Here is a 17,537-nt window from a genome sequence, read left to right as displayed (position 1 = left end):
AAAAAAAAAAAGACCATGGTTTATAGGGCAAGGTTTCAAAGCTTTTTTGGCAAGATATAATTTCTACTGCATTATCACCAGCCCTCAATATCCTCAAGCAAAGGCAGAGACTGGAAGAAATGTGCAGACAAGATGATCCTTCCTTGGCACAGTTATGTAAAGATCAGCTCCTGTTATGTCAGCTAAATAAAACAGACTTCACAGAGGAGCACTTTCCATCTCAGTAGCTGATGCCAGAAGAAGCTCTGGTTATGTATCTACCTACCTATCTCCAGAAAACAGAGGTTGAACAGACCATATTGATAATGTCCAGCTGTTTCTGAAACATTTAGAGATTTTAGGTGAGGACCAAAAAAAAACTTGTCTCAGCAAAATTATGTGAGTATTTTTCTACAAAAAATGCTGAAGTCTGTTATTATCAGGAGTACCTGAAACTGTACATTTAACAGAAACAGCAACATTGCATCTATTGCTTGCAAAGCCAAGAGGTAGCTGAGGCTAAAAAAATTACATGATTTGCCACCAAAGCAACCTCTGAAAATAGGTTTAATACATATTTGTTTCAATCAAATGTGTTTAACTTGGATGGTATGAACTGGTACGGGATTTTTGCCTGTGTTTAAAGCAGCCTGAAGAAGCAGCTCCTGTGATAAGCTCATAGCATTCATTTGAATAAGTCTGAAAACTAGAGATGGACCATTTAGACATTGTCATTGACTACTTCATCGTTTATATTGGAAACATTAAAAATGTTTCTCAGTTCTGTCCAAACTCCTCCAGACTTAGATTTCTTCTAACAGAGAGTAAATACCTCCAGCTTCATTCTTGACCTCTAGAAGGCACTGGCTCCTCAGAATAGAGAATTTGTGTCTGTGTGTTAGCTTACCACACTGAAATTTAGGGCATCTGAGGTTAATTTTAGTGCCCTTTCCAGTGTAATCTGATAGCTCCTACTTGTCTGTCAAGTTGTCATTCATCAGAGCTCCATAATGGCACTTAGCTGGTGTGTTGCCATTGTTGACTTCTAGTGCCTCACCCTAAGAGTCGTGTCTTGCTCTCTATTTATATTTGGGCAGAAAATGGGGGCATAAGCAGATACTGGCCTCCTCGTCAGTTTAAAACAACATCTGACAAGTGATAGATCAGTAAGGATAGGTGCTTTACTTATTCATATGCACCCCCCAGCAATTTAGCTGGTTCCCTAATCGTCTTGTTTAAGAAAAGTGAGTTGTCTCTACTTGTTTTATATTTCTACCCACAAAGCACTATGGATCCTCCTCATTTTGTCATTCTCAGAGCTACTAAAAGTGCCTTTACTTACTTTATTTTTTCTTTTCTTTTGCACAGAGTTGCAAGACTGCCTCTCTATTGGTGATCAGTCTGAAGAGTCAGATAATCAAGAAGATGAAATTGTTCAGTAATTTTGCTTATGTAATGTAGGTGTATCTAAAAAAAACCCAAACACTCCCTCAAGAAACTGTGATCACTTGTATTTCTAGTTGAGAAAAAAGGGAACATTCCTAAAAATTGCAATTTACACAAAACCAGAACAAAAAATTTTAATGAGACTTCCATGTGAAAAGAGAGGCAAGGCACTGAGAAATTGTATGCGATTGCAAGTCAACAAAAAGTGAACTGAGCCTAATAAAATTATTATACTCATGCTTCATTCTTAATGAACCAAGTTTTATTGCAGAGTTAAGACTGATAGGTGACTAAGTAAAAGAAATTTTTCAAAAATAATGTTGCCTGACAAGTCCCTCAGTCAGTTTCCACAGAAAGGAAAGGAAGAAATATCCAACTTTGACCTAAAAGTACAGACCAGAAAAACTGTCTTTGGCTGCATGTGAATCTAGTCTAGCAATAATATCCCCACCAAACTGAAGTCCAAGCAATTGCCCCCACAGCAAGTTCATCTCTAAAAAGAAGTTAAGCACTCTCAATGCTCAATTTCTGTACCATCTCCAAAAATAGCTGAGGAATCAGAACCCAACTGCTGATCTGGTGGTACAACAGGCAGATGATGGGCCAGCTCCCCTTTCACGGCTCTTTGTGTTTTACGGTGCTGACAACACTAGAGCTTGTTTTCATAAGTATACTATCCAGATATGAGTCAGAAGGCATATGAAGAATGTGTACCACTAAGATTCAATTTTTAAAGTCACTTTTCTGTTCAAAACCACACTTAAAAAAAAATAGAAAAAAAGGAAAAAAAAAAGAAAAAATCAAACCAAAAAAACCCACCCCACAACAAAGATGTGCCAAACTGACAAAACCTATCACTAATAGCTGCCTAAATCAATTGGTGGTCATGTCTTGCACTCTAACTTCAGTGGAGATGAAAAAGTGGAAAGGTGCTTCATGTATAACTATGAAAAATGTTCATTTGGGGAAAGGTTTCGGATTAACAAACCTGAACACTGAATACTATCTAGCTTACAAAATAAAAAAACAAGTTTATGGCAGCTGAACATAAACCAATTATATTGGTTACTTTTCAAAAGAAAGAAAAAAATAAATAAGATTTCATTTCATTTTGCTGTGGACACTTTTTGCATCACAATATGCCTGCAAAATGCGAAGTGCCTATGAAGAGGAGAACAGGCACTTGTGAAGTCCACCTTTGAAGCTATACGCATGGCATGGCCATTTGCTGGGTGATCTGTAATTCATACTAGAAAGCAACAGTAGATGGCCTACTTTTCACAAAAAGTGGAGCTAGAGAAAACCACATTGTGCCATAGGGAGGGGAAGCACAGGCATAGCCTTCATTATTAATTGGCATACAGAGAAAGAGCAAGCAGAAACAAGACTAGTGAAAGAAAGAAGGGAATTCTCCCCGGAAACATATGGGAAGCACAAAACAGAAGTAATAAAACATTAAAGAATAGGGATACAAACACCAGCATGTCCAGAAAGTGCAATCATTAGCACTGAACATAATGAAAGCACTGGAAGTGTGATTGCAAAGGTTAATGGCTTCTTTTACACGTGTACAGCAAAAGACCGGGGTATCTAAATAGGAAATGTATGAAAGAGTCTTCCAAGTATCATTTTCTATATAACTCATCAGCCTTCACTAAAGGGAGAAGTAAAGGAAAGCACAGAAAATTCCACTTTGACACCTGTCCTTTAAAGCTGTTTTCATTTTCACAATTTATCTTTGTAGTTACTGCACAGCTGAGGTCCCAAAGCCAAGCACTGTTAGCAAGTCACTCTGGCCATAGACCTGGTGTTCTACTCACTTTAGTGGTCCACTGGACCAACTCCTCTTTTTAATTAGGCACCAAGGCTAATTTTTAGGCTAACCTTGCCATATAAGCCAAATAAATGCTTGAATTCCTAAAGAAAAATAAGCACCCAGACACTGTTGAGGTGCCCTCTCCTCAGGAAGATGAGCACAAGCCTTTTCAATATGTTTGACTATCCTTTTCCTATCTGGCTGAGCTCTCAAACCACAAGTTGCTGAATGCTGTCAATTGACATTTGCAAGATACTTTGGGAAATATTTTTGCAGCTCCACAAAGTATTTCCAATTCTGGAAAGCCAGTGCACGTAAACATCCAATTTGAAGAATTATTGCTAAAAAACATTTAGTGAACACGTTTTCAAAGATCATACCCAAACTTCATAGGACACAAATACTTAGTAATAACGTAGCAATTGTTTCACAGTTGTCTAAGTGATAGCAGTCACGTCTTTAGCCAATTGGTCTTGCTTCTAGTTAAGATCCAGCAAACTTCTTTAAAAGCTAAAGGTGTGATGTAGGAGTAGCTTAATGGAATTAAATGTCAGGACTTATGGGCACAAGGAAGAGAGGAAGGAGTGCAGCCGTATTTGTACACACGGTGTTACTGCAAACATAATTTGACTAGCTCTTAAAGAGTAGTGAATAGCAAGGGTTGCAAGATATAAAAATGGAGGTGATTAATTCTGTCTTGGCCTGAAAAAATTATTTTGCTTGCCAATATTTTGGCACCTCCTACTGACTAATACAGAAAGGGCCTGAGGATGTAAAACAGTGAAAAATTAAAAGTTTTGCTAGCTAGCCTACTTAGCCTACCATAAAAATAGAGCAAGTGGGAAGGAAAGTGGAAAAAGAAAGATTGATTCCAACACACAATATTTGGTTAGTTAAATGATGAGAGAAGGTTTTAGAGGGGAAAGGTTATAAGCATAATAACAGAAATGGGAAATAGGGCTTCGTGTGTGAAGTGCCAGTGCCCATCACAAATCTATAAGATGAGATTAATAATGGGTTAACATCTAACAGAAAACATGTAAGAAATGGCTGCAACCAGTGAATTAGAACCACAGGAGACACATCTCCTTTGCATATCTTCCAGTAAAAGGAGAAATTAGTAAGTTTTACAATGGGTCTGACAAGAGTGTGCCCACCCTTTTATTTAAACTGGTGTAAATCACATGTATTTCCTTCCACTGTATCAAGCCAATAGAATAAGAATGGAAAAAGACTGCTGTAAGGGAGAACCAGGCCTCCCCAGCAGCATAACAGTGAAAAAAGGGTAAATGTAAGCAGTTGGTGTCTATAGCACTTTGCTATGCCCTGCATTGCACAAATAAGTGGCTAAACTCATTTACACCTGTTACTCTCAAGTACACTACTACAGTTTACAGACCAAGCTCTGCTTTCAGGTGCAGACTGATAGTGCCTTCAGAAACATCACTGGAGTTGCTTTTGCATTTACAAGGGCAAAAATGAGAGAGAAGCAGCAGACTGAATTCTCTGCTAAACGGGTGCAAAGGTGCAGCACCTCCCTCAGAGGACACTTTTAAAAGCAGCCACAGAACAAAAGCCTCTCTGCTTGCCAGACAGGCATGCATTATAGGAACCACACCCTTCTAGGTAAACATGTACATAGAGCAAATCACTTCTTTTGTGAATAGGGTTTACTTTATCATTTTGAAATGCATATTGCTGTTTCTTGACATATTAGTATGCTTAAAGGAATCATTTAAGAAAATAAACTTATTTGCCTATGTTTAGACTTATTTGTCTGTTATTAATCAAATGTGTCTAATATTTTTATCACATTGTATTTTAAATAAATAAATAAACACCACAATTGCCTCTCAAATAGTTAGCTAGCAATAAAATAAAGACAAGAAATCACATAATCTCCTGTGTGATGAGAGTAGGTGGAAAGGATGTATTGCTCCAGGTATACTGGTAACAGACAATGTCAATACCCCACATATTGCGAATTTTCTATTGCTTTGAATGTCAGTGCCCTGCTACAGGTTAAAAAAATGAAGCTGTATATGCAATGAGTGCTTCTTATTGTTACTACTGTGTTTTAAAAAGAAATTAGATTGTTCTGCCTGATGATGTACGGTTTTATATGGAAAGAGGCTGGTTTTCACAGGAGGCACTGCACTTGGAACACCACCAAGAGCACCGTGCTTGGGCAGCCAAGACACTGTGTGGTTCTGGTATTGTCCAAGGAACTGATGCCACTTGCCCCAAGCCTCATTTTGCACCTACTATACCGTGCTGTTTCAGAACAAGTGAAATAACAGCTTTTGTACAACATATGTTCAGTTCCTATAGTAAGTTATTTTTGCAGTTGGAAGGCCTCAGGCACTACTCTCCTTCCAAGTCATATACAAACAAAGAGGGCTTACCACAAAAAAGAGCTGCTGCTGAAGACTGTAAGGTTTACCTTTGCTCCCTCACTCAAGATCCTAATTTCATCAAGTGATGTCCCTTCATTTCATTTTATATTATATAGCTATAACCTAAAGTTTTCTCCAAGGAGCAACACAGGTCCCTTCTGGTTTTCCCTTACCTTTAAAACCATCAGGATCATCCAAGACTTTGCCATCAGGAAAATCTAGATGTCACATCTGAAAGGAAACAGATCTTTTATTCTGCTAGTAATCCCTTTCCTATAACATTTCAATTGATTCAATCTCACCTTATTATTGAATTCTTATTGCTACCTGATCTGAGCTAAGGTCAACTATACTTGAAAAATAAATAAAGAAAAAGATATAGTGCAATCAACTGGCAAGTCTGAACTGTTGCTGTCTTATTTCTGTTCTCTACCAGAACACACAGGATTTTCAGTGTAGGTGTTCTGCTATAATCACAGGGTAACAGTGGTCTAGAGGGCTCTAAAACTGCATGTGCTGAAACCAGATGTGCAACTTAAAGATCTAGGGTACGCCACCTACATCGCTGGAGTAGGAGTCATCAGAGCACCTCCTTCTTTCTCCAAGCACATAGATGCATAGCCTAGGAGGGATCTTGTTTCCAGCTGCTGAAAGTTTCCAGTCAGCTCAGTACCCTGAGTGGAGGTAGCTGCATCTCCTACTGGCCCACACTTTGCCATCTGTTTTGGGCCTATCCAGGTCCACACAATGTCCATTTTCATAGGGTAGGTGATTGCCACTCACACCTATGTGTTTGCTGTTCTTAGAGTCTCAGCACACATGCAAATCTGGGTGGCAACACATCCAGCTGCCTCTGAGGCAGGTACTCCTAGGGAAGCCAGCAGTGCAGACACCAGGCTGGCCCTCACACACCGCACAGTTTTCTGAAACAAAAATGTTAATGCATATTGTGGGACATAATTTGTATCCACAGATAAGGGAATCTGGCTAAATATGTGGCTCTAAGTGACTTGGTATGTGATACAAGTGGCATTAAACCCTCATCTCCTGTCTTCTTCTCCTGAGTTTTTAAATCAATCTTCTTATCTCCTTTCATGAGGAACTTATGTTAGGAAATCTACCTCAAAGGAAAATACACATTTTTACTTTATTTCAAATGTGTTAACATTATTTATGAAAAACATTTCTGGGCAAAATATCAAAAACCATCTGATGTTCAATTATAAAAATACCACAACTGCATTTGAAACTTTACCGTAACTACAGTCTAAAAGTGAAACTAAAAAAGTGAAAGTTGCTTGTTGTTTTGTGCTGCACAGACAGAAAGAAATGCAGAAAGTAAACAAAAAAGCACACATTAACATATTTATAAAAATCCTTCTTGCATTCTAAGATACCTCTGGACCAGAGGGAAAGAAGGCTGGCAATTTATAACACTTGTGATAAGAAAAAAATACGTGTGTGACACTGATTTCACAGTATTCCTAGCAGATTCTGTGACAAACTCAGAAAAAGTAGGAACAGGTAGATAGAGATTGCTGTGGAGATTTTCAAAAGTCTAAAAAGAAGGTATGCAACTACCTCCTGTCCATTTGGAAAATCCTGGTGTTCAGTCTTACTGTTCTTCTCACAGCTAAATTTCCTTCACTATTCCTTTTCTATTTGGTTATGCCTAATTAGCTAACGTGTGCAATACTCAGCCCAAGTCATGCCCACTAAATAGCAGATCACAACAGGAAAACATTAAGGAAGAGGACAACACATCTTGGATTTGATGTTTAACGAGGATTCTTGACATTTTCTTCACATGCTTCTAAACTCCATTTTGAGGTTTATGTTTGTAGTGGAGGTGCAGGAAATCAAGTGACTCAATGTGTATTTACTATTTATATAATTACTTCTGTTAAATTGCTTATACAATTTGTGTAAGCAAAAAAAAAAAAATTCACCAGAACATGCAGTTACACTGTTTACAACTACTCTGTCAATTGATGCAATTACTATAAACAGGCTCAGAGACATCACTAATTAATGAAGTCGGAAGGGTAATATAAGAAGAAGTCTGCTACTGCACATTTAGGGCATATATCCTGAGATGCAGAAGGGTGTTTTCTTTTTCTGTTGGGCTTTGGCAAGGATATATTATAAAGAACCTTGGCACCCCAAATTCCCCCAAGCTACAGATGCTCAGGAAAGAAAGCAAAATAGTAAAGTTATGGCTTGTTTTTAGCTAAATTTTAAACATTAAGAATGAACCAACACTAGTGGAGTGCATGCACACATCTGACTGATTTTAGTGGGGTTTATATATGCAGAGTGAGTTGGGGAAGACTGATCTTTAAACCTGGAGCAGAGGTGCCATTTCCCTCTCTATTTTGAACACAGTAAGATGTGTTTTATTTGCAATTCTATGTAATCTTATAAACCAAATGTAGTGGATTTCTTTTTCAATCTGGGAATTATTTTTTCGGAGTCACTGGAGAAGAAATGTAGCCTTGTACGAAAATCGTCAGAAGAAAATTGTGCATATTAACAGTTCTCTTGAGAGCAATAATAGACATTCTTTGCATTTGTTCAGCAAATTTACATCCAAATCAGGAAGATGTTGGGCTTGTCTCAGTTAACACTGAAGTATTTGCAAAAATCAATAAGGGAAAGTGTTTCCTGCAGAAGAAGGAAGAGATAACCTTGCACAGTTTTGTTTGTACCTTTTTGGGATACTATAGGCAATAATGATCACATCATTTCAGTGAACTGTGCATTTTCAGGCACAGAGTAGTAGTATGTGTCCTGGACAGTAGATCCAGTGAATCCTGTCATATCCTTACAGATGCATTGATGACAGACCCAGCTTTGGGCCTCCTGTGTATATAAGCAGTACTCACCAGTGGAGCTGTACTCAGAAGCTTCTCTTACTTTTAAATAAACTGTAAAGTATTCAGGAACATTTTACACACACAAAGAGAAAAATTATACTCTCGTGGATTACGATCAGCTTTGTTTCTGCAACAGTAACATCCCCAAACTGGCCTCCTGATTTCCTTCATTCCTCAAATACATCTTTACCACAAAAAAACCCAACAAAACCCACCTCAAAAATCTAAATGATCTGAGTAGCCTTGTTCTCTGTTGATGCCAATACACACTTTATACAAAGTTTACCAAGTGTAAAATACAGAGTTAGTCTTCAGTTTTCCAGTTCTCCTGTCGCCATTGGCATTAAAGCCCCCCTCTCGCCTCCTTCCTAGCAGAGAAATGCTTTGCAAAGATGTCACTGTACAAAGCCCCTTCCCCCTTCACTAATGCTGGTGCCCCGGTGCAGCAGACCCCTTTTACAGGTAGGCAAGTGGAGGCCGGTCGGGACGGCACCTCCTGCCAGATGCATGGCTGGGGGAAAACAGGAACGACGTGCACCCTCCGGCATTTGGGACGAGGTGTGATCCCAAGACCTGATGCAGAGCTCGGGGACACAGCCCCGGCTGTCAGTCCATCTCCGCGCTGCCTGAGCCGGTGAATCCCGTTAAGCGGGAGCCTACGGGACGCACAGACTCCCGACGGGGCGGTGGCGGGGACTGTGATGGGGCTGCGCTGTGCCCAGCGCACGGCCCCGGCATCCCTCCACGTCCCTCCGGGAGCGGCGCCGCGGGCTCGGGAGCGGCCCGCGGCCCCGCCCCGGCCCGCCCCGTCGGCGGCTCATTGATGAGCCGCGGGCCTTTGAGGAAAGGGCGAGTGCGCCGAAACCGCTGCAAAGCCATGATTTTTCAAGCAGCAGCGCAGCCTGGGAACTTTGCATGTTTCGCCATTTTTCACATCCTGACTCATTTCTGTATCAAAAAACGTGTGCTCTGGAGCTCATCGGACACCCGCCGTCTCTCCCGCCGCCGTCGCTGCAGGCAGCATCCACCGCCGGGCAGCAGCAAGGGGAACTATAGCAGAAATCCCCCGCGGCGAGGCAACCGCAGCCGAGCCTCGGGCAGCCCCGGCCCCGGCTCCCTCTGAGTCCCCCCCAGAGTTCCTTTAATATTTCCAGCCAGAGTTGCTCGCCCCCCGGGGGCCGGTGCCGCTGCAGCCCGCACGCCACGCAGCGAGCGGAGCAGGTGCACCCGCGAGGGCCCACACTCCCCCGTCGGCAGGAGGCACCTACGAGGGCCTGGGGTAGGTGGTCGGCGGGGTCGCCTCGGCAGCGGCCGCGCCGCCCCACGGAGGGACTCTCGTTCCCCGGCCGCCCCGCACGGGGGAGAGGGGCTGCCTCCCGCCCCGACAGCTCCGGCAGTGAGACCTGGGGGCGCGGGGGGGCTGCGGGAGCGCCGTCGAGGGGCCGCAGCGCGGGAGCGGCGGCAGCGGCGGCGCGAGGCAGTCCCGCCGCTTGAGCGCGGGAGGGGCGGGGCGCGAGGGCCCCGTCGGGCGCGCGGCCCCGGTGCGCCCGCCCCGCGCCCGCAGCCGCGGCAGGGGCCCGCCAGGCGCCTGCGCACTGCAGGGGCGCCAGATTTGGCGGGAGGGGGAGTGTCCAAGGGCCCTTTGTTTGATGGCATCTCTGTTTACAGAGTTTACTCTTTAATCTCAACCTGTTTCCTCCTCCTCCTCCCGCGGCTCCTCGGCACTCCTGTGTGCGGCGGCGGAGCGCCCAGGCGCAGCCCGGCAGCAGGGCGCGGCGGCGGGCGCGGGCTCCCCCGTTCTCCTCCCCCAGCGGCCGGTGCGAGGATGTCCCGGAGACCCCGGCACAGGTAACCCGCTGTCTGCGGGCGAGGGACGGCTGGCCCTGCTCCGCTCCGCTCCGCGCCTGTCAGACGGCGCGCGGGACGGGAGAGGGGGAAAGCAGCAGCAGGAGACGGGCTTGCCCGGCGGACGGGGCGGCGGGCGGGTAGGCAGGCCGGCCCCGTGCTCCGTGCACCTGGTCTACTCCGCCCCCGGCCCCGGGACACGCCGCAGAGCCGCCGGTGACAGGGCGGTCGGTCCCCGCGCCAGCCGGGGGCCGTCAGGGACCGGGGCTCGCTGCCCGCCGGGGCCAGCGCGAAGTCCGACGGAGCTGAGCGCCCCGCAGCTGCGGGACAGGACAATGTCTGGCGGGCTCGGCGGCGGCAGGTAGCGCGTCCCGTCCCATTCATTCATTCATTCATTCCCGGCGGAGTGGCACGGCAGGTGGGCGGTGGGTGCGGGCATTGGGCTCGCTCCCTCGTCTGCTTTTTATTTATTCGTGCAGTGGCGGCCCCTTCGCCCTTGGGAGCGCGGCTGTCGCCAGCGGGACTAGTTACACCCTGCGGGACTTAGCTTTTCACCGGCACACGCCGCTCGGCACATGCCGGAGCGCGGCAGCGCGGGCGGGCAGCTGCGGGGGTCTGCGGGTCCGATGGGCCGCTCGGCCGGAGCTGTCACCCGTGTCCGCCCTTCTGCCGCGCACCCGGGCGAGGGCGATCCGTGCCGCGCCAGGGGCTGGAGGTGGCGGCGCCCCGGGGACGGCGGGCTGGACGGGACGGGACGGGACTGGGCGGCAGCGCCGCGTGGCCGCGTCCGTGCCACCGCTGCCGGGCGGGCGCACAGAGCGGGGTTGTTGTCTAATTAGCCGGGGACGGCGGGTCGGACACGTGGAGGCTTTTTCTCTTTCTCTTTGCAGCCCGGCATCCTCTCCTCTTCCCCTCCCCTTTGGCTGGCTGTGACAGGGGAGAAGGTCGCAGCCCTGCCTGTCACTGCCCGGCTGCCGGCCCCGTCCGGCAGGACTGGAGGGCTTGGGGGTCTCTTTTTAAGGAAGAGGGGCTTACGGTGCGGGAGGAGGCGGCAAGCCGCTGGGCGAGCGCCGGGCTGTACTCCCAGTGTCAGAGCGGGGTTGTCGCTAGGGCTGGCGGTGAGTCACCCGGCCCATCTCTCCCGAAAGAGAACGGGACGGCCACCGCTGCCTCGCGGGCGCCTCCCGCAGGGACACGGCGCTCCGCCGCCCCGGGCTGGGAGGCAGGGACTGCGCGATGTCCGCCTGATCCCCGGGCGCGGCGCCGGCGGGGCCGCCACGGCGGACGCGGGCTCTGCCCCGCGGGGCTGGTGCCCGAATTCCTTCAATCGCAGCAGCGAGTCATTTCCTTTACACCTTCTCTTTTTTTTTTCTTTTTTTTTCCCCTCTCCCCTTTTTGTTTTTCCCCGTTCTTTTCGCCGTATATCATTGCACAAGCCGGTTGCCCGGGCGAACAGCGCAGCGCTGCCGGGGCGGCCGGGGGGCTCCAATCCGCTGTCCCGGCCGGGCGGAGCGCCGTGCCGTGCCATGCCGTGCCATCCGTGCCGTGCCATCCGTGCCGCGCCGCCCGGGTGGAAGCTTCGGGCCTTCGGCCGGAGGTGCAAAATAAAGTTTTAGAGGACCGCTGAGGGACCGGTTGGCTGAAGAAGCCACCGAACGTCCCGAAATCCCGAAAAAGGGCCCTTTTCTCCTGCTGGAGATCGCAGGTAGTACAGTGGCGTTTGCTCGGTACTGCAGTGCCAGCGAGGCCCCGGTTATTTAAATAAATCTGTTACAGTACTGGTCCCACACTAAAGTCCTTTAACCTGTTCGCCGCTGATGCTGTGCTACCGCTGCAGAGCGGCGTTTCCCTGTGGTGCCCGCACGGCGCCGCCGCGCAGGAAGCGCCGCCAATGGATGCGTACCTGGTGGTTGCTGTCTACGAAACTCATTTTCAAAATGATACTTGGAAATTGAGCCACAAAGCTTCCTTTGGCATATGGGCAGTGGCGCAGCTGTCTCTGTGTGTCATTGAGAAAAGCGAACGCAGTTTGAGCGGCGCCTGGGGACGGAGCTGCACTCGTGGCAGCTGGAGCGTGGGAGCTTTGCTCAAGCACGAGAGGCTCCAGCTGCCAGCGAAGGGTGCCTGCGGAGTGGGAGCTTCAGTCAGGGCTTACCCAAAGTGATTACGTGGGCTGGGGAACAGGGAATGAGCCGTGGGGCTGCAGGACTACAGCATGGTGGGGGCGAGTTGAGGGTGGCAGCGATGGGCTGGGTGGGTGAGTCAGGGGCCAGCTGGCAGAGACTAGGGGGAAGGCCACGCGCATCACGGTAGGCTGTGGAAAACTTCTTACATGTAGCGTAGTTTTCATGGCACATGCCACAGGCCAGAAAACGAGGTGGAAGATGTACAGTGTGATTAGCCCAGTACTTTAAAAGAATGTATGTTCAACAGCTTGCATTTTGGGGGTGTTTGCATCTTGACTGACAGTCTCTGTGCTTCATTGCAACTTAATTTAAAGTAATCTCCTGAAAACAGGTTAACAGCATAAACAATGCCAGGTAATTTTATTACAAAATAACTTTCTTTTAATGTCTTAGTCATACCTTAACACACCACAGCATGCCGTACCATCAGATATATCACAGATTTTAGTCTCACAGCATGACATTGACTCCTTTCTAGCACTCGTGGTTAGCATCTCTTAGTTGAAGTATCAGAACTGCTGCTTATACCTTAAAAGTTACAAATAAAATACTGTCCACCAGAAAGGCACCTCTTGTTGCAAAACAGTCTCTATTAGTTTTAGTTAGCTAGGTAGAGCAAGTGCCATTTGTGAAAAGAGTAATGGAGTCCTTTTTTACCCATAGATAGCCTCTGGGGAAATCCCTTAGTCATGAATTAGGTGAGAAGCAGAGTATTTCAAAAACAATGTGAGAGATTTAGAAATAGAATAGAGGTAATAAAGTATTAAGTTAGAGAAATGGAGGATATGGAAGGGTTTAATCATTCATTTGTTTGTTGCAAGATATTAAACATACTTGTGCTCAGTCCTTGTCCGTCCAGACCCATAAATGGAAGGCACATTTCATACGAGAGCTTATAGCATGTTAACGCTGCCACTTACTGTCTGTACTTAATTGTAAAAACTTTTGCCTTTGCATATAGGGTCCATAACCCTTTTCTCAGACAAGGTTATTATTGTTTAACTTTTTGTATTTGTACACAGTCTGTTTTATTATGGAACAGTATAAATATCTGCTGTATAAAACATACAAACCCACTAATATTTTTCAGAATGTATGGCATGAGTTAAAGATCTTAAACATGTGCTTCTGTACTGGACACAGCCTCTAGTTCTCTTTATTGTCCCAAACATTGTGTTTTAATTTGAAACCTTCATTGGTTGAAAGTTTGCCAAATGTGTAATTCACCACTGATCTAACATTAAGAGCAGGTCTAAACATGCACAGTAATACGAAGGTTGCCAGCCCTTTGCTTGTATCTGTGGATACCAAAAACAGCAGAACCAGTTCAGAATACTAGAACAACAGAATGCAGAACAAAATCTTGTTGTGCAAGTTTTAAAACTTTTATCTGTGTAACCTTTGTAAGGATTGTACTGGGGTTTTTTTGTGCTTTGTAGTTAAGCAGCTCAAATCCTCATGTTCCACTCTGTCTCACTGTCTTACTTTCTGCAGTATATATAGTAGTGATGATGATGAAGAAGATGTTGAGATGTATGATCACGATTATGATGGTCTGCTCCCTAAGACTGGAAAACGTCACTTAGGAAAAACCAGGTGGACCCGCGAAGAGGTAAATCCAAGTTCATTCTTCTCCTGCATGTAAAAAGATAGAGAGCATGGATATCATTCTTCTACGACTTGCTTCATGTTCTTCACCATGTTGCTTATCTGCAAACTAACTTCAGTGACAGTCCCATGTGTATCAATGAGGACAGCTTTTTTGACCCATTAGCTACATTCAGTCTTTAGCTGAACTTTGAGAATTGTTCTTACATTTTAAATAAAATGTGTAAATACAGTTTTTTTATTTCCACTAAACTCTGTGTTGCAGGTTTGTTGTATGTGGGTCTCTGTGTAATCCTTCTTGGAGAAAGAGGCTCAGAGTCACCTGTAGCAATGCTTGATTGTTACTACTTGGCTCTTTTTGTTTGAAAACGGTTGCTATGAGAGAACTGATGTGAGTTCAGTGTCCCACAGCAGCAAACAACTGTGGCAGAAACTGCTGCAGTCCTTCTGTGCAATTTGAAATTTGCACATTAATTGCACCATAATGATTCCAAGTGAACATAAATTAAAAGCTGGAGGAAAGAAATGCAGCAGTATCAAAATTGAGCTTTCAAGATGTGTTTTGCTTTTGAAGGTCAGAATATGTTTTAGTCATGATACCCTTGAGCTGACTTCTGGGAAAATTGTGGTATCAAACTCCTTTACCAGTTGGATATCCTTTGGCTGTTTAACTGGTTTGAGTTTATTGTAAAATACATTAATGGAGTTCTTGAGTTATGTTTTGACTTCTCCTCTCTAACAATGTATATTGATATATAAATAGTGGCAGGTCACCTCTTGCAAGCCTTTTTTTTTCTTTCTTTTTTTAAAAATCATAATCTGCTCTTACAAAGGCGGACATGATTGTAATGTGGCCTTGGAGGAAGGAATTGCCATTTTCCTGTCACATGAACTGGGAGCATACTGGGAGATGCTAACTGGGGAAGGAGAGGCTTATTTTCCTCTTCTTATCTCTTGGGGCATTTCTCATTTGTTTTACACTATCTCAATCTTTCCCAGTACATGAGATTGGTTTCTTTTGTCTTTAGGGTCTACCTTTCTGGCCTTATCATTAAAAATACTGGGCCAAATTTCTTGCTATTGCAAGAAATACCAAATTCCCTCACAGAGAACAGGAGCAAAAGGGAGCCATTAGTTTTATCGTGCATTCACTGTACATGGGTAGGTCATGAGCAAATTACGGGGACTCCCATTACTTGCAAGACATATAAAGTTTAAGGCTATGATTTTCAGAGGTATCCAGATATCTAGGTGCCTGAGTGTTACTGAATTTAATTGTTATTCTGATACCTGACATCTGAACATCCATGCCCTCTTCTAAGTCCAATCCAAGAGTAACAGTTACAGTGCTTTGAGCAGTAAAATGGGAATGTGTAGTGTGAGTCAAAGAATAGCACAGAAGAAGTCAGTCTTTCTCCTGCAGCACAGTGAAGAACTGTGCAAAATCCACCAGAGTAGAAAAATCTCCTGTTTTAGGCAATTGAAAGTATGACAAGTGTACAGACCACCCTCTGGTACACTCAGAAAGCAGAAGTGGATGCATAAAAAGCTAGAAAGACAAATATAAAAAAAAATTATTTCTTTTGCATTATAAGAGATTTCAGTATTAATTATGTCTGGTCTTTTTTAATGATTCAGGATGAGAAATTGAAGAAGCTTGTGGAGCAGAATGGCACAGAAGACTGGAAAGTCATTGCTAATTTCCTTCCTGTAAGTGGATATTGGTTTCTGCTTCCAGGCCTAGTGATAGCTCTTTATCAGAGGTTTCCCTCATAAAGGGGAAGGGGAGCGGTTGCTTTATAGTTACATTTTTGCAGGAGATAGAAAACCTCCACAAATGGAGACCTTAAAATTTAGTTAGGTTACTGTAGAAACCCTTACAATTTTTTTCCTTTTCACTTCTCAGAAAGGAATATTTGAGAGTAAGGAATATTGGAGAATAATTGAACAAGCAAAAATGGGGGGTGGTGGGGTCTTGCACAGTAGATGGTCAATGTGACACTGAAACAAAATGTCTCAGCACAGTGAAAAAAACTGCTTTGGTGAATTGTAAGTGTGGTTTTGAAGATAATTGCTTTGTGAACACTTTGGCTGTTGCTGAAACTGTATGTGAAAGCATGCCAGCTATTGTGCAGATGAGGAAGATTAAGTTTGTGTAGTTTGGGTGATACAGTCCTCACTGCAGAAGCGATGGAAGTCTATCTTTTCAGTGAGAAAATTGATAGTTGAGCACCTTTTTCTCAGACTTACTGTATCACTCTGTGTTTTTTGGTAGTTATAGTTAGCAGTGAAATAGGTCGGGAACAAGTGTACCTAAATAAGAGCTTCCTCACTCTACATTCATCTTGTCTAAAGAATTATCTACTTTGCATATTTTACATTTTGCTAGAATCGGACAGATGTGCAGTGCCAGCACCGATGGCAGAAGGTACTAAACCCAGAACTTATTAAAGGTCCGTGGACTAAAGAGGAGGATCAAAGGGTAATCAGTTTTCCTTTCTGTCTGATTAATGCCTTACTAGCAGATTTCATGTGTTGGGGCAAAACTCCTGGAAGCTTTGGTGGTCTCAACACTAATGTGGCCAGAGGCAGACTGTATTTGTTTAGTGCTTTCTAAGTTTGCTATGCAAATAAATTAACATTGCTTTACAGCACTGTAATGTAGAATTGCAGTCTAGAAATGCCTTAACTATTACCAGATTTTTCCTTTTGAGTAAAAGTAGGAATGGGAAGTGGGGACCCTTAATTGTCTGTTAGTTTTACTGTAGTAGTTTTGAGAAATGTTGTTGAAAATACTGCTCCACCACAGAAAAAAAAATTCATTGATTCATTATGCATCATTAAATACAGGCAGTTTTTATGTCCTTCTTTGAAGGTAATAGAGCTCGTGCAGAAATACGGTCCAAAGCGCTGGTCTGTCATTGCTAAGCATTTGAAGGGAAGGATTGGAAAACAGTGCAGGGAGAGGTGGCACAACCATTTGAACCCAGAAGTGAAGAAAACCTCCTGGACAGAAGAGGAAGATAGAATTATTTACCAGGCACACAAGAGGCTGGGAAACAGATGGGCAGAGATTGCAAAGTTGCTGCCTGGACGGTAATGACATATACCTTTAGCTCTTAAATAGGAAAAAAGGAAAAAGCTGCAGGTCTGAGCAGTCTGTTTCGGTCTCCTCAGGCTGCACTTTGTAAACTGAAAAATTTTGGAATCAAAACCTGGGAAGCCAGTGACACTGATGTGCGTTTTTCTCAGTGGGAAACTGCGCTGTTTGGTCAGTACATGGAACAGTACACTATTTTTACATTCTTTTAATGTTTGTCATAGGTAAAAAGACCCTGTAACTAGAGCAAGACCATAACAACTTCCTAAATGTCCATGCAGTCTT

General features: G+C 44.8%; 1 protein-coding gene across 3 annotated transcripts in view; it reads left to right on the top strand.

Moving 5' to 3' along the window:
* Positions 1 to 10,205: 10,205 nt before the first annotated feature.
* Positions 10,206 to 17,537, top strand: part of MYB (MYB proto-oncogene, transcription factor) — a 28,638-nt gene continuing 21,306 nt past the window's right edge. The window contains exons 1-5 of one of the 3 annotated variants that reach the window (XM_051792580.1): positions 10,206 to 10,361; positions 14,039 to 14,156; positions 15,791 to 15,862; positions 16,542 to 16,634; positions 17,028 to 17,248. In XM_051792580.1, the coding sequence (XP_051648540.1) occupies positions 10,339 to 10,361; positions 14,039 to 14,156; positions 15,791 to 15,862; positions 16,542 to 16,634; positions 17,028 to 17,248 (527 nt within the window). In that variant the 5' untranslated portion in view covers positions 10,206 to 10,338. The remainder of the gene's footprint in view (positions 10,362 to 14,038; positions 14,157 to 15,790; positions 15,863 to 16,541; positions 16,635 to 17,027; positions 17,249 to 17,537) is intronic. The other 2 variants (XM_051792581.1, XM_051792583.1) reach the window with 2 other exon arrangements.

Source organism: Manacus candei, unplaced genomic scaffold (genome assembly GCF_025592945.1).
Source record: "Manacus candei isolate 608988 ecotype Guabito, Panama unplaced genomic scaffold, ASM2559294v1 h1tg000034l, whole genome shotgun sequence".
Lineage (NCBI taxonomy): Eukaryota > Metazoa > Chordata > Aves > Passeriformes > Pipridae > Manacus > Manacus candei.
The sequence above is the reverse complement of the archived record's forward strand: the minus strand, read 5'-3'. Positions and strand labels throughout refer to the sequence as shown.